The sequence below is a fragment of the Pseudorca crassidens genome, chromosome X (assembly GCF_039906515.1).
Source record: "Pseudorca crassidens isolate mPseCra1 chromosome X, mPseCra1.hap1, whole genome shotgun sequence".
NCBI lineage: Eukaryota > Metazoa > Chordata > Mammalia > Artiodactyla > Delphinidae > Pseudorca > Pseudorca crassidens.
The window spans coordinates 49,379,502-49,403,191 of NC_090317.1; the positions used below are offsets into that span (position 1 = coordinate 49,379,502).

A 23,690-nucleotide genomic window follows, 5' to 3' on the forward strand; every position below is an offset into this window, starting at 1 on the left:
TTCCGTAAGATCTTACGGACAACAAACTTTTTGGCCAACCCAATACTAAGTCTTTTCCAACTGCCTCTAATATATACACTTTTTGTCATTAATCCAGAGAGCATTTTGAGATCTAGTTTGTCATACAGCATCATTATGGCTTGTAAGAAGACCCTAAATATTATAAGCATGAGGACACAGGATTTGGGAACTAGAAGAAACTGTAGAGATTAAGAACTCACACTGATCAGGATATCGTCACATCTTGTCTAGCCTACTGGTATTGATTCACAATCAATGGTCCATCATCTACCTGTGAATTCCCATTACCTATCCTCCAAAGGCCTGCTCAATGGCTAATCATCAAATTATTGGGCCCCTAGGCTTAAAGAACAAAACCCCATTTCCTCAGTGTGAAATTCACCTCACCACCTTCACTCCAAGTCCCAGCCCAACAGGCTGTGCTTTCAACACAGCATGCACTTCACCCTCTCCATATTTTGCTAATGGTGTTCTCTGCCTAGAATGCCTTCTTTCCTTCTCCCCCTATTGAAATTTTGCTTAAATTTCAAGGCCCAGAACAAATTATACCGCCTCTGGGATCTCCATTTGCCCTAGTCAAAATTAACTGTTTCCCTTTTGTGCTCCTTTGGCTTCTTAAAAATATCTAGGCTAACATTTAATAAAAATTGACTAAGTGGAGTATACCTCTTTCTTTCTCCCTGACTAGATGAGTTCCCTGGTACAAAGACAAGACCTTATTCATTTATCTCCCTCCTATTTAGTATAAGACCTTGCACATAGTGGGTACCCAACAAATACAAATTAAATGAAATGAGAGATCCATTCTCTCCTAAGACAGAAATATTTTGGATTATTATAGGAAATTTAGAATAATTTTCTCTACAACTCCAAGAATAAGTGATTCAAATAGAAAGTATAATTTGATGGTACTTTCCCATATTAAACATTTACACATTTAAATATTATAGGTATCACAACTAGCCTATTTTAAAACTTCTTTCTATTTAGCAATCTGAAGCAACTATAAACTCCTAAGTGAAACGTTTTCTTGAAACACAGACCAGTAATGCTTCACGATGCATTTAGCGAGAAGAGAGACACGAGCTTTCCAAACCCCTTGCAGGAGGAGGAAATTCTCAGAGGTTTTGGAACACTGGGTCTAAGAGCTTTGGAAATAGGTCTTAGAAACGAGTATGTTGCTCCTTCCAGAACACAGCTGCGTGAGCGGCAAACAGCAGCAGAATAGGGAAAAAAGTGGTGCCCTGAAGCTAGGAAAGCCAGGGCAGTGTGGTTTGAGTTGCCTGGAGCCAGAGCCTCCAGCTGGTTTCTTACTGATCCTGCCACCTATTGACCAAATTATGAATCAAGGCACTGCAAGTGACAAGGAACTTCAGCTGTTAGAGTTAAGATCAATCAATACTTATCAAAACAAATGGAAGTTTGTATCATTCAAATTTGTTTTGGCTATGTTATGGAATATGCTATGATGCTTAACTGTTCCTTTAAATGTCCCTTCAGAAATAAATTTTAGTAAAAGTAATGGTACTCAAAGGTGCTCCTGACCTAATTTGGACTCAAATATTCAAAATTAGGAAAGTAGAAGAGGTAGTAGTATCACATAGAAAATTCAGAGAATCAGAGTTAAGAGGAATGGAAATGCAGAATTCTCAGTAGTGAGTACGTGAGAGCCTTTACATGACTTTGGTTTTATTTTGCTTTGATTATGTTTTAGCAGCCAGAATAAGAATGGTTTCTACTCTGACTAGCTTTGCCAAGTGCTGTTCAAAAGAGCATGGAAGTCTCTTGCTGAATTAACAGTTGTAATAAGTGTCAATAACTAAAACAAAACACACACACAGCATCATGTTAAATGAAAGGGAAAGGAGAATTGATATTTAGTGAGTGCCTGCTATATCAAGTACCATGCTGGGTGCTTTAAATATATAACTTTATTTAATTCTAACACTTCTAGTTAAACATTAGTCTTTCTCATTTTATAGATGAGAAAATTCAGTTGCAGAGGTTACTAGTATCACAGCTGAAATACAAGAATGTATGACTTCATTTCCTCTGGGCTTTTCCCACTATACCACACTACCTTGAGAAACTCTCTAATGGATTTTATACTAACCTCCATGTTTCAAATTCCACTTTCTTCATTTGTAAAATAGAGTTTGGCTTAATCACTTCTAAGGTCCAGACAGACCCTGAAATTTTATGAAACCTATAATTCTTATGGGACTCAATACAAATACATCAATAAGTAAAAGAACAAATGCTCAACACGAAATGTGCAAATAACTGGAGGAAGTTGTTCACAGAAAAAGAGGTTAAAATTGCCTTTGAATAGAAGGAAAGCTACTCAACTTCACTCCTAATTTAAGGAGTAAAAATTATAACATGGATGATTTACCATTTCACCTCTGAGATAGGCAAAGTTTGTCGGGAAACAGATGTTCACATGTATTTTAGATGTAACACTATAAATGGACACAAACTCTTTGGAAGGAAATTTGGTAATATCTATCAAAATTATAAATGCAGACAGCATTTTATCCAGGAATTTCACTTCTAAAATTTATCCTACATATAGATCCTATATGCACAAACGTATATGTAGGTACACGTTTGCCGCAGCATTGCTTGAAATAGCAAAAGACTGGAAATAATCTAAATATCCATCAATAGGGGACAGGTTAAATAAATTCAGATAGGCTCATACCACAGAATTCCGTTCAATGTGTAAAAAGAACAAAGTAGATAAACATAAACTACTATGGAATAATATCCAAGTATATAAAGTGAAAACAGAAAGAAGTAAAAAACAAAAAATGATATATACACATATGCTTCTAGAGGCATAGACTATTTCTAGGAGGCAATGTGGGAAATCAGTAAGAGTGGTTTCTCTAGGGAAGAAGCTGTAAGTCTGCGATTGAAGGGATATGCTTACCACGCATCTTTTTATTACTATTATTAATACCTTGATGTGTAAGCAGGTTTTACTTTTTCAATTTAAAAAAAGTGGTTATAATATATAGTAATGTCTGGAGTCCTTGAAGAATCCTTTAAATGTGAAGTCTAGTAGAGCAAATAAGGGAAGCAAAAGACTTTAATGGCAGGAATTTTCTTAAATGTCAAAACTCTTCAGAATACTCTAATCACCCCAGATTTCTGTATGTGTGTGAGCTTCAATCTACAAGGAACAACAAATATAGTACAAGTACCTCCAGTGCGCAAGATAAGCTAGAAGGGCTGAAAAGGAATAATTTTCACCTCTCTCTCTCTCTCCCTCTCTCTCTCTCTCTGAAGCTTCCAAAATTCACATTCTCACATTCTAAGGCATGTTGTGACAAATCAGACAAATGAATGGTAAAGGAGCTAATTCCAAGGGCATGGGTGTGTGGAGTATATCAATTTCTTAGTTGTAAAGACTCACTCAGGCTGAAAAAACTCCTATGCTTAAGTAAGCTATCAATTCTGTGATAATTAGTAAAATAGTAATGTTAAAATGAAATACCAAAAATTCACAAACCACAATGATTAATTATGAGATTGAGAAGTTACCTATATAGTACCAAAATTATGTGTGAAATTCATAAGTGGTTAAGGATCTAATCATAAAGAAGGCACTCAATTATCAAATCTGTAAAATATACTTATTAGGTACCAGATTTTGATATTATTCCAGACAATCTGCTTATAGAAAAGAACTATCAAATTTCCAAAAAAAACCAAATGGATTACTACAAATGTAAGACTACATAAGCACGATGGCACCAAATTTACTCAAATTACATTATTTTCTCTTACATGGTGAATCAACAGATTCATCCCCTCTGCTTCTCAGTAAAAATGACAACTTTACAATAGAGGAGTATAAGTTACATATTAAACAATAAAAATAAAACCCATATTTTCAGGTGAATAATAACATTTATGCAAAATAAATTTAATAGGAAAAAAGCTATCCTTCTTTTGCTGCTAGGTAAAATACAGTTAATATGTCAATCTAATTATGTTTGACTCTGCCCAAAAAATTATACATGTACATATTACTAGATTTTTTTAGCAAAGTACTGAATTCAATATATCAGAACAAGAACTCTATATTAAAAAATAAAATATACCTTTTATCTGGGTAGCGAAATTCAGTGCCAATTTTGCAAAGAGATCTGGATTTTCAAACTTCTCCTCCTTAACTTTCAACCAGAAACAGTTCTCAGACAATTCTTTGGGTTCAATCTGAAACAAAAATAACAAAGATAAGTTTTTAAATTATTACTTCATATTTAATTTTTCAAAGAATTCACTTTCACCAGGGTTGAATGATATTACCTTCATTCATCTACCTACTAAATCAATTTTAGGATCTATCAAAACAACACTTCTTAAGTAAACATTCATTGGGAAAGTCACAGACTTCTACTAGTTTACAGAAAAATACACAACAGCAGGCTATGTAGCAAATTACATTTTAAAAAATCTTCTACTGGAAGGAATCTTAAAAATAATTTAGTAAATCCCTCCCCCCAACTTACATACCTTCTTCTTGCTCCTGGATTTTTAACAATGGGGAAACTGAGATTCAGAAAAGTAAATTCCCCATGGTTACAGAAAATAACCATAATAGCTGACACTTACATACCTCCTAAAATGTGTCAGGTACTCTTTTAAGTGATTTCACACATTAACTCATCTCATCTAATCCTCACAATAATCCTTTGAAGTAGGACCTGTTATCATCTCCATGTTAAAGATGAGGAAACCAAGCCCCAGGAAGTCTGAGTGGCTGCCCAAGCTAGTAAATGGCGAAGATGGCTTTCACACCCAGGCAGTGTAGCTCCACAGAATTGTGCTCTCAGCCACTACACTGAAACCCAATATTAGAACTGTGCATTTTCCAGTACATATCATGATGCTTTGTGATATGTAAGTGCCATTACACTATATGCTTAATTGCTAAATTAACATATCATTACATTTACACACACAGATAACTGGGCCAGCAGCTTCTAGGTCCTATAGTTTGGTCGATTGTGCCTAACAAAAAATAACTACATTCCAAAAACATTTATACCTCATTTACTCTTATGAGCAAAGCATAAGTATATGCTTAATTTAAAAAATGATTTAACCATTATTCTGGTCAAACCAATTTAATATGTAGATACTATCAGATATCACTGTAACTATGTTCTTGGAATAGATATTTCCCCAAATGGTGGCCTGGGTAATTGTATTTTCATTAGATTAGTTCCCAGTGAATGCGGACTGTGTCAATCTTGATAATAAGCTTTTTATAAGACATGTTATTTGATAACAATAAAGCAAAATAACATTCAAAGAAAAATCTTTCACACATCATACAAAAAAAGTTTATGTCTCTACTGAATACTGTCAGCGATTCCACACTATCTGAAAGTTTAAAACTAAAAAAAAAACTAATAATTTTCTAAGAAAAAAATAACTAAGATAAAAAGGCCCATTAATACAAAGATTATATTTAAGAATGTTATAGCAATTAAAGTTAACATTGGTAAAAGAATCAAAATTATTTTTCATATACTATTCTCTAAAACCACTTTCACTTTGATTTTCCTTTTGTCTTCTATGTTAATTTCAAGTTGTCTGTGGAGTTTCCAATTCTCCAGCTATGAAAGATGAACATAAGACGGTGAACTCACAAGCAAAAGCAAAAGAATCAGTGGTCATGTTCTCAATTATTATATCATCCTTATAAGTAGCAATACCGTCATTCACACATTAATGAGCAACTATGACTAGACAAAGCCATAAAGCTATAGTCATAGTATTACCTTTGACCAATTGATCCTCTTCATGGACACCTCAGGTTTATATATTTTTTTGTGCTTCATTCCATATGGCAGATCAAGTGGTCCCGGAGGAGGAGGAACTCCTCCAAGGGGAGGTGGTGGAGGAGGTCCCCCAAACAAAGGCAGTGGTGATGCTATTCCATGTACCCCAGGTAAAGGAGGTGGAGGAGGAGGGAGACCTCCTCTGGGTAGAGGTGGCGCTGGTGGAGGTGGGGGCGGGGGTGGCCCAGCACCTGGCAATGGAGGAGGTAGAGGAGGGCCTGGAATTCCTGATGAACCTGAGAGTCCATGTCCCTGAAATATAAAATAACCCAATGCTTATTTAAATGCTTACAGTAAAGTATAGTAGCAAAGAAAACTTATCAGTAGACATTTGTGGTTGGGTTGTTTAAGAATTTATTTAATTTAGCAACATCTAAGGGCTTAAGAATACATGAAAAAGACTTGCATAGATTTTTGATAAGCATTCTAAACCCTGGATAAGGAGTAACTCTGCTCATATACTAAGGCTAGGAAAGTTGGCATGCTCAAAGATTTTGTGAAACACTCCTCCAAAATAATGAAAACTTACCTTTCATTATAAGTATATGCAAAGAAGAAGTACTGTATATGGCTTGGGCCTGTTAAGACTAGTTGGTATGAATACGGGATGATTAATACAAAATAACTGATTTAACTTCCTTGGGGCCGATTAGCTTTACACAAAGAGGCTGTCTCATAGCACCAGTAACTTAGCTATCTTCTAATACCAAGAATTAATGCTAAGTAACATCCATTGCATAATAATACAGGTTTATCAATGTTTTTACATCTATTATTTCTTTTCATCCTTATTATAACCCTATAATGTAGGTTGGGTATTTTTATCTCACCACTTATAGATGAGGAAGCTGTAACTGCAAAGAGGTTCAATGACTAACCAAAGGTCGCACAGTCTGAAATATGATTAAGATTTACATGTGGTTCTTCTCATATCTAAGGCAGTCCTCTTTCCACTACAACAGACTAGCTCCTAACGAATGGGTGTCAGTTGCCTTGAGTGGAATTAATTACAGCTTGCAGTATGAGCAGATTATAACTTATTTCTCCCATCAGAAAAGAACTTCAAGCTCATTCTCTAATAATGATGGATGACAGCTGACGGAGATCACTACATTCCATATTGTCCACTTTTTGATTATTAATCTGGACCTGTTACTTTAAACCATTACTGATGACAACGGTTTACTTTCCAAAATGAAAATGAATATAAAAGTGAGTTTGTTATTTATAAACACTCCTAAGGAATGTCCTACAAATGAACATGCATCTTCTGTAATTGAGATACAGCATTAGACTAACTGAATGAAAAGTTTAAAACTATTAACATGTCTTGGTATAGTGTTATTTTTATTTGGGGAGAAACTCTTCTAATCTTTACTAATAAGAATTTCCTCCACAGACTACTTAATTGAACTAAACAAACTTAGAATTATCATTACATAATAAATAAGTGGAAGCTTATTTTTGAAACAATCAACTTAAAGGACTGACCCATTTATAAGAATGTTAAAGATTAACAGTCACAGGTAAACAGCATCACAGAAATGTTTCTCCTAATATTCAGTGCACACTGTCCACAAATATTTTATTCACACATATGAATGTTTATGTGTGTATATACATATATACAACTAAAGTGTTTATACACTTAAATGACAATCCTCTCCTGGAATGCAATCCCCTCCTGAGATTAGGAAGAAGCATAGAATTAAAATATGCAAATTCTTTCTATTTTATTTTTAATGCAGCAAAACTATAGAAAACAGTCTGATTTTTCCAATCTTGATGGAGATAGCAAAGAAATTCTGAGGAAAATTAAAATAATTTTTCTGAAAAGTTCAGTCAATTAGTAATTTACCCTATAAATTTTGTATATAAATGGATTTGTTTAATAATTTGAAAGGTAAAATGTGTATCCCATATTTTGTATTAATTGACAGCAAAATGAAAGTAATACTTGTTTGTAAACATAAAATTTTGCCACTATGAGATCATGTTTATGATATAAAACTTGTGTAACCACAAAAATGCTATTACTTTAAAATAGGACTTTTTACTCAAGTTAAATAGATATTTTACAAATTGAATAAAAGTCTCAAATGCCACCAGCCTTAAAATCAAATCATATCAGCCCTTTTCTTCCCTTCTATGAACAATTAGGAATGGAACAATTAAATGAGACCACAATAGAGTATTGAGAATTGAATACAGCAAATGGACCATTTACTATTTGACACAATTTGGGGTGCACTAGAAAGTACTGTGTGACTCTGCACTTTTCCAGATCCATTGATAATAAATAAGCAACTACACAATTAAATGGTAAGGCCCTGTGCTAGGTGCAGTAGGAACTTTAATAAGAGTAAGCACAGGAAGTAAAGACATTGTCCTCAAAGTGTTTATGCTGCAGGGGAAGGGATAAAGCAGGCACACAACCAAATATGATAGGAGTGGTCTACAAAAGTGATATAAAAGTTCAAAGAAATTCCCAGAGTTTTGGGTGACGCTTTCCAAAGGATGTTATACTGAGCTGATCCTTAAAGGAGATGTTTCATTGGCACAGAGGAGCAAGGGAGGGCATTTCTGAGAGAGAATAACCTAAGTCAGCATTTCTCAACTAAGTTCCATGAACAAACTCTTCTGCAGGAGATGTTAATAGGTGGTCTGAAATAAAGGGTTCTGTGGCTAAATGAGTTTGAGAAAGCTATAGGAAAAAGAGTTCGACAGGTTTCTTTAAGGTAGGCCATCTCAGACCCTTTAGTATGCTAATGAAAATGATGAATCTCCAAGAGGAGAATTTCAAGCATACCAAATTTATTGGACTATGGAATGCTTTCCTCATGAAAAACCTATTAGCACCTCTGTAACTAATGTCTGGGAAATGCTGACCGAAGGAAAAGTGTGGAGACAGTAAATTCTACATGTGAAGGGAGGAGGAAAGGTGACTTAGCTGCAACAGAGGCTGGAGTTAGGGGAGCAGAGACGAGGCTGCAAAGGGGAGATAAGGGAGCCCCAGATAGAAGGCCTTCAAATTCCCGGTAAGGAGATTTTTTCTTCAATCCTGAATGCAACAGGCAACCATTGAACATATTAAAGCCTGGAGTGACAATAATCAGGGCAGTGTTTTAGGAAGATTAATTTGCAACTGACATAAAGCATGAATCTGAAGAGGAAGAGACTATAGGCATGGCAGAAAGTTCGGAAACTATTGTAATATTCCAGGCAGGATGGAATGAGAGAGTGGCCCTGGGGGGTTCAGGGTTTTGATGCAAAGTGAGAAAAAGAGAAAGAACTGACATAATACAGTGACCAACTTAATAATCTGTCATGAGGCAGGGCGGGGAAAAGGCCAGGACAACTCCAGCTTCACAATAAAAAAAAAAAAATTGGTGGTAAAATTTAAACAAATAAGAATGGAGACCAAGCTGGTTTGAGGACAGAGAAGTGACCACAAATAATAGGTTTGATTTCAACATGCAGCAGGACTTGCCCATGCGGAGATCTAATCAAGAGCTGGAAATAGACGACAAACCCAGGGGACTTGACACCTACTAAAAGGTGATATTTGAATTTATGATATTGGATGGGATATTAGTGCAAGGACATACAGAGAAAAAAGAGCAGAGGACAGAACACTGGGGAATGTCATCATTTGGAGGATGAAAACAAAGAGAAACTGAGTTCTGAGATATGTAGAAAACGAAGTCAGATGACACAAAAAAGAGAGATTGAGTGAAAAGAAATTATCAGATATTACAGATAAGTGAAAGAGGCTAAGGGTAGGAAAAGGCCACTGCATTGGGTAATGTGGAGTTCACTGTTGACTTCTGAAGTCACTTTTCAGTAGATTGACAGAAACAGACCTAGTCAATCAACAAACACCCTACTGGGCATCTATGAGGCTAAGAACTAATCTTATGTTTCTTTATATTCATTTAAAAAATATGTTGTGTTGAGAGTATGTAATCAGCTCTAAAATTCAGACACCATAATTAAGATTTTAAGTGTATATGGGGGGTTTTCATCATAGGGAATGTAGGTGGAAATATAAAGTTTACAGATTTTGAAATTATGGTAGTCGAGATATAAAGAGATCTCAAAAAGCTTTAATGAACATTTCCACATTTCTTTTGAAAGAAAATACTATGCATCTAATTTTTCAAATCATTATGAAAATTTCATCTCAAGAAAGAGTTTTGCTTGTGTAATACATTCCATTAAAAATATTCAGGGCACTTTATGCAATGAATGCCATATTTTTATCCAAACATTAAAATGATTTATTGTCCTGGAAAATCAAATCTGTAGTTATTTCAAGTAAAATGGGAAACTACCAGAAAGTCTGCTTCTGGTCACATTTTTTCCTTCACCTAACAAGATAGTTTTCTACCTTCGAACTCAATGTGACATGACACAAAGTCTGTATCTTGTTTTATTACCTGGGTTCGAAGTTGCTGGATTTCTGTTTCAAGCTCTTTGATTTTTTCTTCTCTTTTTTGAAGCTCAGCTTGAGCTTCCTGTCGAGCTGTGAATTCTTCATCGAACTGCAATGATCACCACCATAAATGTACACTTAATAATACAGTTTTGAGAAAGCTTTAAACAACAATATGCATTAAATAAGTGGAGTGTATTTTGCTCCTTAAATTTCCCAGGCCACTCAGAAAATCAGAGCTCTTGATTATTTTATGGCAATTGAGCACCTCCGTGGGGATGGGGTGGTAGTAAAGAAGAACTATGTCCCCAGCCCAAGGTAAAAAAACCATTTTCACTTCTAAAAAAACATACTAAACAAAATTTTAAAAGGGTGGACTAAGGCTCTCTTCATATATAATGGACATTTTTGTGTTTTGTTATTGAAAGTTAGGTTTTAGAATTAATCATGTTTTTTTTTAATGTTTCATCCCATACTTTTAAGTTTATTTAATTAGAAAATGAAACCTAAAAATTAGGAATCAAGCAGTTCAACTCTTTAAAATTATATTTAATCTTGAAAAGAGACTGTACTTTTAGAACGCTCAAACGGACATACATTAATACAAATCAGACTATTTTTATTATAATCTTAATTGTCTAGCATTCAAAAAGTGATGCTCCACAAAATCTGACAGTAGAATGATATATGCTCTAATGGCATTCTCATTCAGCTGGTTAACCAAAACACTTGTATAAAATGTCATAAGAGGGAAAATGAGAGGTTAAATTACAGTGTGCTAAGCCAAAGAGACCATCAGAATGGTGACTATCCATTTACTGCATCCTGCCCAGCACTTACCTCAGTCAGGTGAATACCGCTCATGTCCAGCCATAGAACATTTGCCCTTTATTGTCACTGTCACTTCAAGTTATTTTAGAAGTCTATACATTATTCCAACAATGTTATTTATGCTTTTAAAAGTGATATATCTTACTGCCAAAAACTACCTTTAGAGTTTGTGGAACAAGGAAAAAGTGTGTTTACTGTTAATAAATATTCCTCCTCATAGTAGACTTGACCTTTGGAAATTATAAAATGCCATTCAGATCCAGTCTGAAGAAAGAGTGGGTAAGCAAAGTGGATAACAGTGTTTGAGTCAAACCTGCAATACTACTTAATTAATTCTTTTATTCATCTCTACTTGAGTCCTGGGAAAATGTCCCACAGAGGATGGTCCAAATCGTTTCTAATATTTACATTTCAAACTTACCCTAATCCTTCAGTATCAGCAAATGACCTTGTTTCCTAGGTCACTGAGAAGATGGAGCTTTTTTGACTTCACTAGTATCCATGTTAAGATTGATCTGATTCTGCGACTTCCCTGGTGGCGCAGTGGTTAAGATCCTGTGCTCCCAATGCAGGGGGCCTGGATTCGATCCCTGGTCAGGTAACTAGATTCCACATGCATGTCGCAACTAAGAGTCACATGCCACAACCAAGGAGCCCATGAGCCGCAATTAAGGAGCCTGCCTGCCGCAACAAAAATCTATTCTAGTAACTGCCACAACTAAGGAGCCCACCTACCACAACTAAGACCCAGAGCAACCAAATAAATAAATAAATATTTTTTAAAAATTGATCTGATTCTATACTCCCAGCCTCCTTGCCAGTGTTATCTTCTCCTGTGTGCTTCTCAAGCATGCTGTCCACACAAGCACACTACAATTTTGCTCTACAAATGGTTTATTAGTACACTTGCGGAGAGGCACACAAGGCTTCTGCTTGTAATTTAAAATGATCTTAATCTGTAAACCCATAGAGTAGGAATCAGAGAAGCCTGAGATATGTGAGCTGGAAGACTTCTTACAAGTCCACTAACCTTATTCTCTCCTTTTAAGGATGAAAAAATTAAGATCCAAGGAGAGTAAGTGGCTAAAATCACAGCTAATTAGCAGAAACACTGAGATCAGATCTTACAACTACCGCTTCTCATTCTAGCTGTCTCCCTTCATTTTTCTTTTTTTTCATTTTTTTTTTTTACTACTTAATACTGCCTCTTAGAATCACCCAGAATAAGAGAAGGTACGCAGATACCCACTAGGAGACCATACATGTTTTCATTCTAAATGTTGGTGAGGAGAATAAAGCATCAAACACTGAAACTTCTTTTTTATTATTTCAGGACTCCTTTTCCAATAATAGATGCTTACAGAAATTTTTACCAGATAGATCATCACAATTTGCTCCAGTCTTGTGGTATCTAATCATAGTGCCAGAGAAAAAGAGATCCTAAGATTTTCAAAGGGAATCTTAAATGTGCTATTTAAAACAAGAACATTAGAAATATAAAGGTCTACTAATTGAAGTGTACAGTTTCTTTCACCAATAAAAATGACGGCTTCACACAAACATTTTGTGCTCAAGCTCTTAAAATCTATTCTAGTAACTGAAAGAGCAAAAACATTTCTTCAGATGCCCTGAAGTAACTTCAGTAATACTCTATAATTTCTAGAGTGATAGCAAAAGTGATTATCTAATCTCCAAGGTAAGTCATAACTTTGAAGAGACAGCAATATGTAAGCACTTTACCTTGCTGCCAAAAGACTCAAAACTGTAGAGCTTTTAGACTTGGGCTTCAATCCTTCTCCTTCCACCAAGAGGAGAAAAATACTATACTAATGCTTTATAGGGTCTAAAACCAAACAATGCAACTTCCGGTAGAAGCTCATAAAATTGTAGCTATGCTTTCATGAAATAAGGAAAAGACCATCTGAGATCTAAACAAAATTCAGATATTCATAAAGGTGGCATTTACATAAAGCATTACACAAAGAAAGGGGAACCTCAAATTCCACCAAGACTACATACATGGAGTAGCAGCATCACTTTAAAAATGGTAATTACAAAATTCAAAGAAGATAAGTCTAAGCAGAGAGAGACAAAGAGAAAGAAAATATTGTATCATTCTGTTTCTATCAATAGCACTGATTTAAAGAACATAACAGATAAGACTAGCTAAACATCTCCACAGTTCTCCAAGGAGCTAACTACTGTTAAGTGACAGCTGCAGGAGAGCAATGGGGGAATGTGTTTTGGTTGACCATTTCAAACTATATGCTTCCAGCAAACTAATTTTATTTCACTTATCACTTTAGTAGAATATGGTTAGTGTGTTTCTTCCATAATGGATTAAAGGTGATGAGCAGGGAACAGTAGCAACCTTATCTTATTGGGAAAGAAATCAATATTCTGTGGTGGTGTCTGAATCCAGAAACATAAAGAACTATATAACTAAAACAACATTTATAAGACCTCGCACAAGGAAACAAGGTAGAATATGTATTGTGATTACATTTTACATTTCATAATTACGGCTAATATTTGATAAGTCTTACCTTCTTTGAAAATTCTGCTGCTTTTTGTTCACTTTCTTCAACTTTTGCCTTGTTCACACAAGAATCTATTAAGATTGATGAAAAATGATTAGAAATTATTGCATTGGATCACTAGGCAAATGACGGCTACCAGCCTATAATTCTACTATGTAAACTATCATTTTTATGTCAATTGCTGTTAGAGGGAAATTGACCTATACTGCATGTAAAACATAAACTACCAGGTTTCTTTTGTATACTAACTGAATTCAATGATGGTATCGTTGAGGCACAAAACCAAGCATCCAAGAATATATTTGACTCAATCATCATCATTTTAAAGGTATTCCATTATTTACCAACTTTAACAATTATAAAACTCTTTAAAATGTTTTTGTAGTTTATTATGGGAGAAGAACTGCCAAAGAATCTATGCTATGCTTAAGATTATTAAAGATCTGGGACTTCCCTGGTGGTCCAGTGGTAAAGAATCCGCCTTACAAAGCAGGGGACTCGGGTCCAATCCCTCGTCAGGGAACTAAGATCCCACATGCTGCAGGGCAACTAAGCCCGCGCACCACAACTACTGAGCTCCTGTGCCTCAGCTAGAGCCCGCGTGCTGCAAACGACAGAGCCTACGTGCTCTAGAACCCGTGCGCCACAACTAAAGAGCCAACGCACCTTGGAGTCTGCACACCACAACGAGAGAAAAGAAAACCTGCACGCCACAACTCGAGAGAAGCCCACGTGATGCAGCGAAGAGCCCGCGCCACAACGAAGAGCTTGTGCCACAACAAAAGATCCCACATGCCTCAACGAAGATCCCGCATGCCACAACAAAGACCCGATGCAGCCAAAAATTTTAAAAAATAAAATAATTTAAAAAAAAAAATCAACAAGCTCATCCTAAAATATCATATTAAAAAAAAAGATTGTTAAGGGTCAAAATGGCCCTTAAAATAAGGCTACAGGGGAAGATACAATAACATTCAATAATTCAGGCTTCCTAAAGAAAGATTTCACTTGAACAACTTCTGAACAGGGGCAGAATATAGTATTATGTAAATAAGAAAACAAACATCAAACTTCTCAGGTCTAATCAAACACTCCAAAATGTAAATAAGGGAAGAACCTCTTTGGGGAAATATTCTCAATACTGTATACACAGTTCATTCTGTATACCTATACCTAGCCATCCTATACCTATTTATTTACCTAAAAGAAATGAAAGCATATGTTTATAACCAGAATTGTATGTGAATGCTCATAGCAGCTTTATTTATAATAGCTAAAACCAAGAAATAATCCAAATGTCCATCAACAAGTAAATGTATAAACAGGTTGTGCTACATCGATATACCGTAAAAGTACTCAGTTATGAAAACAAATGATACATGCCACTACCACAACACAAATGAACCTCAAAATAATTATGCTGAATGAAAAAAGCCAGCAAAGAAAGGACATGCTGTATGTTTCCATCTACATAAAATTTTAGAAAATAAAACTAGTCTATACCAAGAGAAGATCAGTGATTGTCTCACGATGGGGAGAAGGGGGAAGCATGGGAAGAAGACTACAAATGCAGAAATTTTAGGGGGTGACAGAGATGCTTATTATCTTTTATTTTAATTTTATTTATTTTCTTATACAGCAGGTGCTTATCAGTTATCCATTTTATACATATTAGTGTATACATGTCAATCCCAATCTCCCAATTCAGAACACCAACACCTCCCCCCGCAAACTTTCCCCAGCTGGTGTCCATACATTTGTCCTCTACATCTGTGTCTCAATTTCTGCCCTGCAAACCAGTTTGTCTGTACCATTTTTCTAGGTTCCACATATATACGTTAATATACGATATTTGTTTTTCTCTTTCTGACTTACTTCACTCTGTATGACAGTCTCTAGATCCATCCACGTCTCTACAAATGAGCCAATTTCATTCCTTTTTATGGCCAAGTAATATTTCATTGTATATATACATATACCACATTTCTTTAACCTTTCGTCTGTCAATGGGCATTTAGGTTGCTTCCATGACCTGGTTATTGTAAATAGGGCTTCAGCGAACATTGCAGTGCATGTGTATTTTTGAATAATGGTTTTCTCTGGGTATATGCCCAGTAGTGGCATCGCCGGGTCATATGGTAATTCTATTTGTAGTTTTTTAAGGAACCTCCATACTGTTCTCCATAGTGGCTGTATCAATTTACATTCCCACCAACACTGCAAGAGGGTTCCCTTTTCTCCACACCCTCTCCAGCATTTGTTGTTTGTACATTTTCTGATGATGCCCATTCTAACTAGTGTGAGGTGACACCTCATTGTAGTTTTGATTTGCATTTCTCTAATAGTTAGTGATGTTGAGCAGCTTTTCATGTGGTTCTTGGCCATCTGTACGCCTCCTTTGGAGAAATGAGTATTTAAGTCTTCTGCCCATTTTTTGATTGCCTGTTTGTTTTTTTTAATATTGAGCTGCATGAACTGTATATATATCTTGGAGATTACTCCGATGTCCACTGATTTGTTTGCAAATATTTTCTCGCATTCTGAGGGTTGACTTTTCATCTTGTCTGTAGTTTCTATTGCTTTGCAAAAGATTTTAAGTTTCATTAGGTCCCATTTGTTTATTTTTGTTTTTATTTCCATTACTCTAGGAGGTGGATCAAAAAAGATCTTGCTGTGATTTATCTCAAAGAGTGTTCTGCCTATGTTTTCCTCTAAGAGTTTGATAGTGTCTGGCTTTACATTTAGGTATTTAATCCATTTTAAGTGTATTTTTGTGTATGGTGTTATGGAGTGTTCTAATTTCATTGTTTTACATGTAGCTGTCCAGTTTTCCCAGCACCACTTACTGAAGAGACTGTGTTTTCTCCATTGTGTATCCTTGCCTCCTTTGTCATAGATCAGTAGACCATAGGTGCGTGGGTTTTTCTCTGGGCTTTATATCCTGTTCCATTGATCTACATTAGTGTTTTTGTGCCAGTACCATAATCTCTTGATTACTGTAGCTTTGTAGTATAGTCAGTCTGAAGTCAGGGAGTCTGATTCCTCCAGCTCCGTTATTTTCCCTCAACACTTCTTTGGCTATTCGGGGTCCTTTGTGTCTCCATACAAATTTTAAGATTTTTTCTTCTAGTTCTGTAAAAAATGCCATTGGTAATTTGATAGGGATTGCACTGACTCTGTACATTGCTTTGCGTAGTACAGTCATTTTCACAATATTGATTCTTCTAATCCAAGAACATGGTATATCTCTCCATCTGTTGATATCATTTTAATATCCTTCATCAGTGCCTTATAGTTTTCTGCATACAGGTCTTTTGTCTCCCTAAGTAGGTTTATTCCTAGGTATTTTATTCTTTTTGTTGCAATGGGAAATGGGAGTGTATCCTTAAATTCTCTTTCAGATTTTTCATCATTAGTGTATAGGAATGCAAGACATCTCTGTGCATTAATTTTGTATCCTGCAACTTTACCAAATTCATTGATTAGCTCTAGTAGTTTTCTGGCCACATCTTTAGGATTCTCTATGTACAGTATCAGGTCATCTGCAAACAGTGACAGCTTTACTTCTTCTTTTCCAATTTGTCTTCCTTTTATTTCTTTTTTTCTCTGATTACCATGGCTAGGACTTCCAAAACTATGTTGCATAATAGTGGCAAGAGTGGACATCCTTGTCTTGTTCCTGATCTTAGAGGAAATGCTTTCAGTTTTTCACCATTGAGAATGATATTAGCTGTGGGTTTGTCATATATGGCCTTTATTATGTTGAGGTAGGTTCCCTCTACACCCACTTTCTGGAGAGTTTTTCTTTTTTTTTTTTTTTTTTTTTTTTTTGCGGTACGTGGGCCTCTCACCGCTGTGGCCTCTCCCGTTGCAGAGCACAGGCTCTAGACGTGCAGGCTCAGCGGCCACAGCTCACGGGCCCAGCCGCTCCGCGGCATGTGGGATCCTCCCGGACTGGGGCACGAACCCGTGTCCCCTGCATTGGCAGGCAGACTCGCAACCACTGTGCCACCAGGGAAGCCCTCTGGAGAGTTTTTATCAAAAATCGGTGTTGAATTTTGTGAAAAGCATTTTCTGCATCTACTGAGATGATTATATGGTTTTTATTCTTCAATTTGTTAATATGGTGTATCACATTGATTGATCTGCGTATATTGAAGAATCCTTGCATCCCTGGGATAAATCCCACTTGATCATGCTGTATGATCCTTTTAAAGTCTTGTTGGATTTTGTTTGCTAGCATTTTGTTGAGGATTTTAGCATCTATATTCATCAGTGATATTGGTCTGTAATTTTCTTTATTTGTAGTGTTTTTGTCTGGTTTTGGTATCAGGGTGATGGTGGCCTTGTAGAATGAGTTTGGGAGTGTTCCTTCCTCTGCAAATTTTTGGAGGAGTTTGAGAAGGATGGGTGTTAGCTCATCTCTAAATGTTTGATAGAATTCACCTGTGAAGCCATCTGGTCCTGGACTTTTGTTTGTTGGAAGATTTTTAATCACAGTTTCAATTTCATTACTTGTGATTGGTCTGTTCATATTTTCTATTTCTTCCTGGTTCAGTCTTGGAAAGTTATACCTTTCTAAGAATTTGTCCATTTCTTCCAGATTGTCCATTTTATTGGCATACAGTTGCTTGTAGTAGTCTCTCAGGATGCTCTGTATTTCTGTGGTGTCTGTTGTAACTTCCCCTTTTTCATTTTTAATTTTATTGATTTGAGTCCTCTCTCTCTTTTTCTTGATAAGTCTGGCTAATGCTTTATGAATTTTGTTTATCTTCTCAAAGAACCAGCTTTTAGTTTTATTGATCTTTGCTATTGTTTTCTTTGTTTCTGTTTCATTTATTTCTGCTCTGATCTTTATGATTTCTTTCCTTCTGCTAACTTTGGGTTTTCTTTGTTCTTCTTTCGATAGTTCCTTTAGGTGTAAGGTTAGATTGTTTACTTGAGATTTTACTTGTTTCTTATGGTAGGCTTGTATTGCTATAAACTTCCCTCATATAACTGATTTTGCTGCATCCCATAGGTTTTGGAGCATCGTATTTTAGTTGTCATTTGTTTCTAGGTATTGTTTGATTTCCCATTTAATTTCTTCAGTGAACTCTTCGTTATTTAGTAACATAATGTTTATCCTCCATGTGTTTGTGTTTTTGACGTTTTTTTCCCTGTGACTGATTTCTAGTCTCATAGCGTTGTGGTCAGAAAAGATGCTTGATATGATTTCAATTTTCTTAAATTTACTAAGGCATGATTTGTGACCCAAGATGTGATCTATCCTGGAAAATGTTCCATGCGCACTTGAGAAGACAGTGTAACCTGCTGTTTTTGGTTGGAACTTCTTATAAATATTAATTAAATCTATCTGGTCTACTGTGTCATTTAAAACTTGTGTTTCCTTATTAATTTTCTGTTTGGATGATCTGTCTATTGGTGTGAGGTGTTAAAGTCCCCCACAATTCTTGTGTAGCTGTCGATTTCCTCTTTTATAGCTGTTAGCAATTGCCTTATGCATTGAGATGCTCCTATGTTGGGTGCATATATATTTATAATTGTTATATCTTCTTCTTGGATTGATCCCTTGATTATTATGTAGTGTCCTTCCTTGTTTATTGTAACATTCTTTAAAGTCTATTTTATCTGATATGTGTATTGCTACTCCAGCTTTCTTTTGATTTCCATTTGCATGGAATATCTTTTTCCATCCCCTCACTTTCAGTCTGTATGTGCCCCTAGGTCTGCAGTGGGTCTCCTGTAGACAGCATACATATGGGTCTTGTGTTTGTATCTATTCAGTGAGCCTGAGCCTGGTTGGAGCATTTAATCCATTCATGTTTAAGGTAATTATCGATATGTATGTTCCTATTACCATTTTCTTAATTGTTTCAGGCTTGTTTTTGTAGGTCCTTTTCTTCTCTTGTGTTTCCCACTTAGAGAAGTTCCTTTAGTATTTGTTGTAGAGATAGTTTGGTGGTGCTGAATTCTCTTAGCTTTTGCTTATCTGTAAAGCTTTTGATTTCTCTGTCGAATCTGAATGAGATCCTTGCTGCTTAGAGTAATCTTGGTTGTAGGCCTTCCCTTTCATCACTTTCAATATGTCATGCTATTCTTTTCTGGCTTGTAGAGTTTCTGCTGAGAACGCAGCTGTTAACCTTATGGGAGTTCCCTTGTATGTTATTTTTCCCTTGTTGCTTTCAATAATTTTTCCTTGTCTTTAATTTTTGTCAATTTGATTACTATGTGTCTTGGCGTGTTTCTCCTTGGGTTTATCATGCCCTGGACGCTCTGCACTTTCTGGGTTTGGGTGGCTATTTCCTTTTTTTGTTAGGAAAGTTTTCGACTATAATCTCTTCAAATATTTTCTTGGGTCTTTTCTCTCTTCTCCTTCTGGGACCCCTATAATACCAATGTTGCTGCATTTAATGTTGTCCCAGAGGTCTCTTAGGCTGTCTTCATTTCTTTTCATTCTTTTTTCTTTATTCTATTCCATGGCAGTGAATTCCACCATTCTGTCTTCCAGGTCACTTAACCGTTCTTCTGCCTCAGTTATTCTGCTACTGATTGCTTCTAGTGTATTTTTCATTTCAGTTATTGTATTGTTCATCTCTGTTTGTTTGTTCTTTAGTTCTTCTAGGTGTTTGTTCTTTAATTCTTCTAGGTCTTTGTTAAACATTTCTTGCATCTTCTAGATCTTTGCCCCCATTCTTTTTCTGAGGTCCTGAATCATCTTCACTATCATTATTCTGAATTATATTTCTGGAAGGTTGCCTATCTCAACTTCATCTAGTTGTTCTTCTGGGGTTTTATCTTGTTCCTTCATTTGGTACATAGCCCTCTGCCTTTTCATCTTGTCTATCTTTTTGTGAATGTGCTTCTTGTTCCACAGGCTGCAGGACTGTAGATTTTCTTGCTTCTGCTGTCTGCCCTCTGGTGGATGAGGCTATCTAAGGGGCTGGTGCAAGTTGCCTGATGGGAGGGGCTGGTGGTGGGTAGAGCTGGGGGTTGCTCTGGTGGGCAGAGCTCAGGAAAACTGTAATCGCTTGTCTGCTGATGGGTGGGGCTTGGTTCCCTCCCTGTTAGTCGTTTTGCCTGAGGCGACCCAACACTGGAGCATACTTTGGCTCTTTGGTGGGGCTAATGACAGACTCTGGGAGGGCTCACAGCAAGGAGTACTTCCCAGAACTTCTGCTGTCAGTGTCCTTGTCCTCAGGGCGAGACACAGCCACCCCCTGCCTCTGCAGAAGAGCCTCCAACACTAGCAGGTAGCTCTGGTTCAGTTTCCTATGGGGTCATTGCTCCTTCCCCTGGTTCCCGATGTGCACACTACTTTGTGTATGCCCTCCAAGAGTGGAGTCTCTGTTTCCCCCAACCATATTGAAGTCCTGCAATCAAATCCCGCTAGCCTTCAAAGTCTGGTTCTCTAGGAATTCCTCCTCCTGTTGCTGGACCCCCAGGTTGGGAAGCCTGACGTGGGCCTCAGAACCTTTCCTCCAGTGGGTGGATTTCTGCGATATAAGTGTTCTCCAGTTTGTGAGTCACCCACCAAGCAGTTATGGGATTTGATTTTATTGTGATTCCTCCCATCCTACTGTCTCATTGTGGCTTCTCCTTTGTCTTTGGATGTGGGATATCTTTTCTGGTGAGTTGCAGTGTCTTCCTGTGGATGACTGTTCAGCAGTTAGTTGTGATTCCAGTGCTCTCACAAGAGGGAGTGAGAGCATGTCCTTCTACTCCACCATCTTGAAATGTTTATTATCTTGACTGTGATGATGGTTTTAAACGTAGACACAAATATCAAAATTTATCAAATTTTATAATTTAAATATAGGTCATTTTTCTTATACGACGTATACCGCAATATTTTTTTCTTTGCTCTAAAGAACTTTGTGGCTGAAATAAGGTAACTAAGGAAGAAACTGGGAAATGATGAGATCAAAGCGGCACCAGATCTGTGCAGTACTGGCACTGGTTGGTAATAATTTTGATTAAAATTTCATTGGGAGAGGGACCTTGAAGATGGCTGAGGAGTAAGATGTGGAGATCACCTTCCTCCCGACAAATACATCAAAAATACATCTACATGTGGAACAACTCCTACAGAACACCTACTGAATGTTGGCAGAAAGCCTCAGACTTCCCAGAAGGCAAGAAAATCCCCAGGTAACTGGATAGGATAAAACAAAAAAGAAAAAAACACAGACAATAGGGACAGGACATTCACCTTTGGGAGGAAGCTGTGAATGAGAAAAAGTTTCCACCCACTATGAAGCCCCTTCACTGGCGGAGATGGGGGGTGGCGGAGGGAAGCTTCAGAGCCACAGAGGAGAGTGCAGCAACAGGGGTGCAGAGGGCAAGGTGGAGAGATTCCTGCACAGAGGATCAGTGCCGACCAGCACTCACCAGCCTGAGAGGCTTGTCTGATCACCCGTTAGGGCAGGTGTGGGCGGGGAGCTGAGGCTCTGGCTTCAGAGGTCAGATCCCAGGGAGAGGACTTGGGTTGGCTTTGTGAACACAGCTTGAAGGGGGCTAGTGCACCACAGCGAGCTGGAAGGGAGTCTGGATAAAAGTCTGGACCCGCCTAAGAGACAAGAGACCACTGTTTCACAAGGAGAGGGGATTCCTTCCCTGTCTGCCCACAGAAGGCAGAGCACCGCCTAAACGAGCTCCAGAGACAGGAGTGAGCCACAGCTATCAGATCAGACACGAGACATGGGCATGAAACGCTAACACTGCTGCTGCAGCCACCAAGAATCCTGTGTGCAAGCACAGGTCGTTATCCACAGCCCCCCAGGAGCCTGTGCAGCACGCCACCGCCAGGGTCCCGTGATCCAGGACAAGTTCCCCGGGAGAACACAAGGTGCGCCTCAGGCTCCTGCAATGTCACGCTGGCTTCTGCCGCCACAGGCTCGCCCCACATTCCAATTATAACTACCATACCGCTGCCTCCCCCCTGGCCTGAATGAGAAAGAGGCACCTAATCAGCCGATGCTTTACTCCGGCCTGCCTGGGCGGAAACAGATGCCTGAGGGTGACCTACACAGACAAGTAGGGCCAAAAGCAAAGCTGAACACTAGGAAATCTGAGAATAAAGAAGAGAAAGGGAAGTTTCTCAGTGCAGCCTCAGGAGCAGCGGATTAAATCCCCACCATCAACTTGATATATCCTGCTTCTGTGGAATACCTGAATAGAAAACAAACCTTCCCAAAATTGAGGCCATGGACTTTGCGAACAACTGGAGCTTGGGGTTTGCTGTTGTGACGGATTTGCTTCTGATTTTTATGTTTATCTTAGTTTAGCTGTTAGCACTTTTTATCATAGGTGGATTTCTTTATTGGTTTGGCTGCTCACTTCTTTATTCTTTTAGTATTATTATTATTTTTTCTTTCTTTTTTTCTTCCTTTTCTTCTGAGCAATGTGGCTGAAAGGGTCTTCGTGCTCCGGCCTGGGGTCAGGCCTGAGACTCTGAGGTGGGAGAACAGAGTTCAGGACACTGGACGACCAGAGACCTCCCGGCCCAATGTAGTATCAACTGGAGAGAGCTCTCCCAGAGACCTCCATCTCAATGCTAAGACCCAGCTCCACCCAACGGCCAGCAAGCTCCAGTGCTGGAGCCCCATGCCAAATAACTAGCAAGACAGGAACACAACCCCAGCCATTAGCAGAGAGACTTCCTAAAATCATAATAAATTCACAGACACCCCAAAACACACCACGAGATGCGGCCCTGACCCCAGAAAGACAAAATCCAGCCCCACCCACCAAAACACAGGCAACAGTCCCCTGCACCAGAAAACCTACACAAACTACTGAACCAACCTCACTCACTGGGGTCAGGCACCAAGAACAATGGGAACTACAAACCTGCAGCCTATGAAAAGGAGACCCCAAACACAGTAAGTTAACCAAAATGAGAAGACAAAGAAATACGAAGCAGATTAAGGACAAGGTAAAAACACAAAAGGCCAAACAAATGAAGAGGAAATAGGCAGTCTACCTGAAAAAGAATTCATA

General features: G+C 37.6%; 1 protein-coding gene across 5 annotated transcripts in view; it reads right to left on the minus strand.

Moving 5' to 3' along the window:
* The window catches only part of DIAPH2 (diaphanous related formin 2), an 891,422-nt gene that overhangs the window by 596,646 nt on the left and 271,086 nt on the right, over positions 1 to 23,690 (minus strand). For all 5 annotated transcript variants that reach the window (XM_067724059.1, XM_067724058.1, XM_067724057.1 and 2 more), the window contains 4 exons: positions 13,695 to 13,759; positions 10,322 to 10,426; positions 5,823 to 6,134; positions 4,134 to 4,248 (listed from right to left, as the gene is read on the minus strand). In XM_067724059.1, the coding sequence (XP_067580160.1) occupies positions 4,134 to 4,248; positions 5,823 to 6,134; positions 10,322 to 10,426; positions 13,695 to 13,759 (597 nt within the window). The remainder of the gene's footprint in view (positions 1 to 4,133; positions 4,249 to 5,822; positions 6,135 to 10,321; positions 10,427 to 13,694; positions 13,760 to 23,690) is intronic.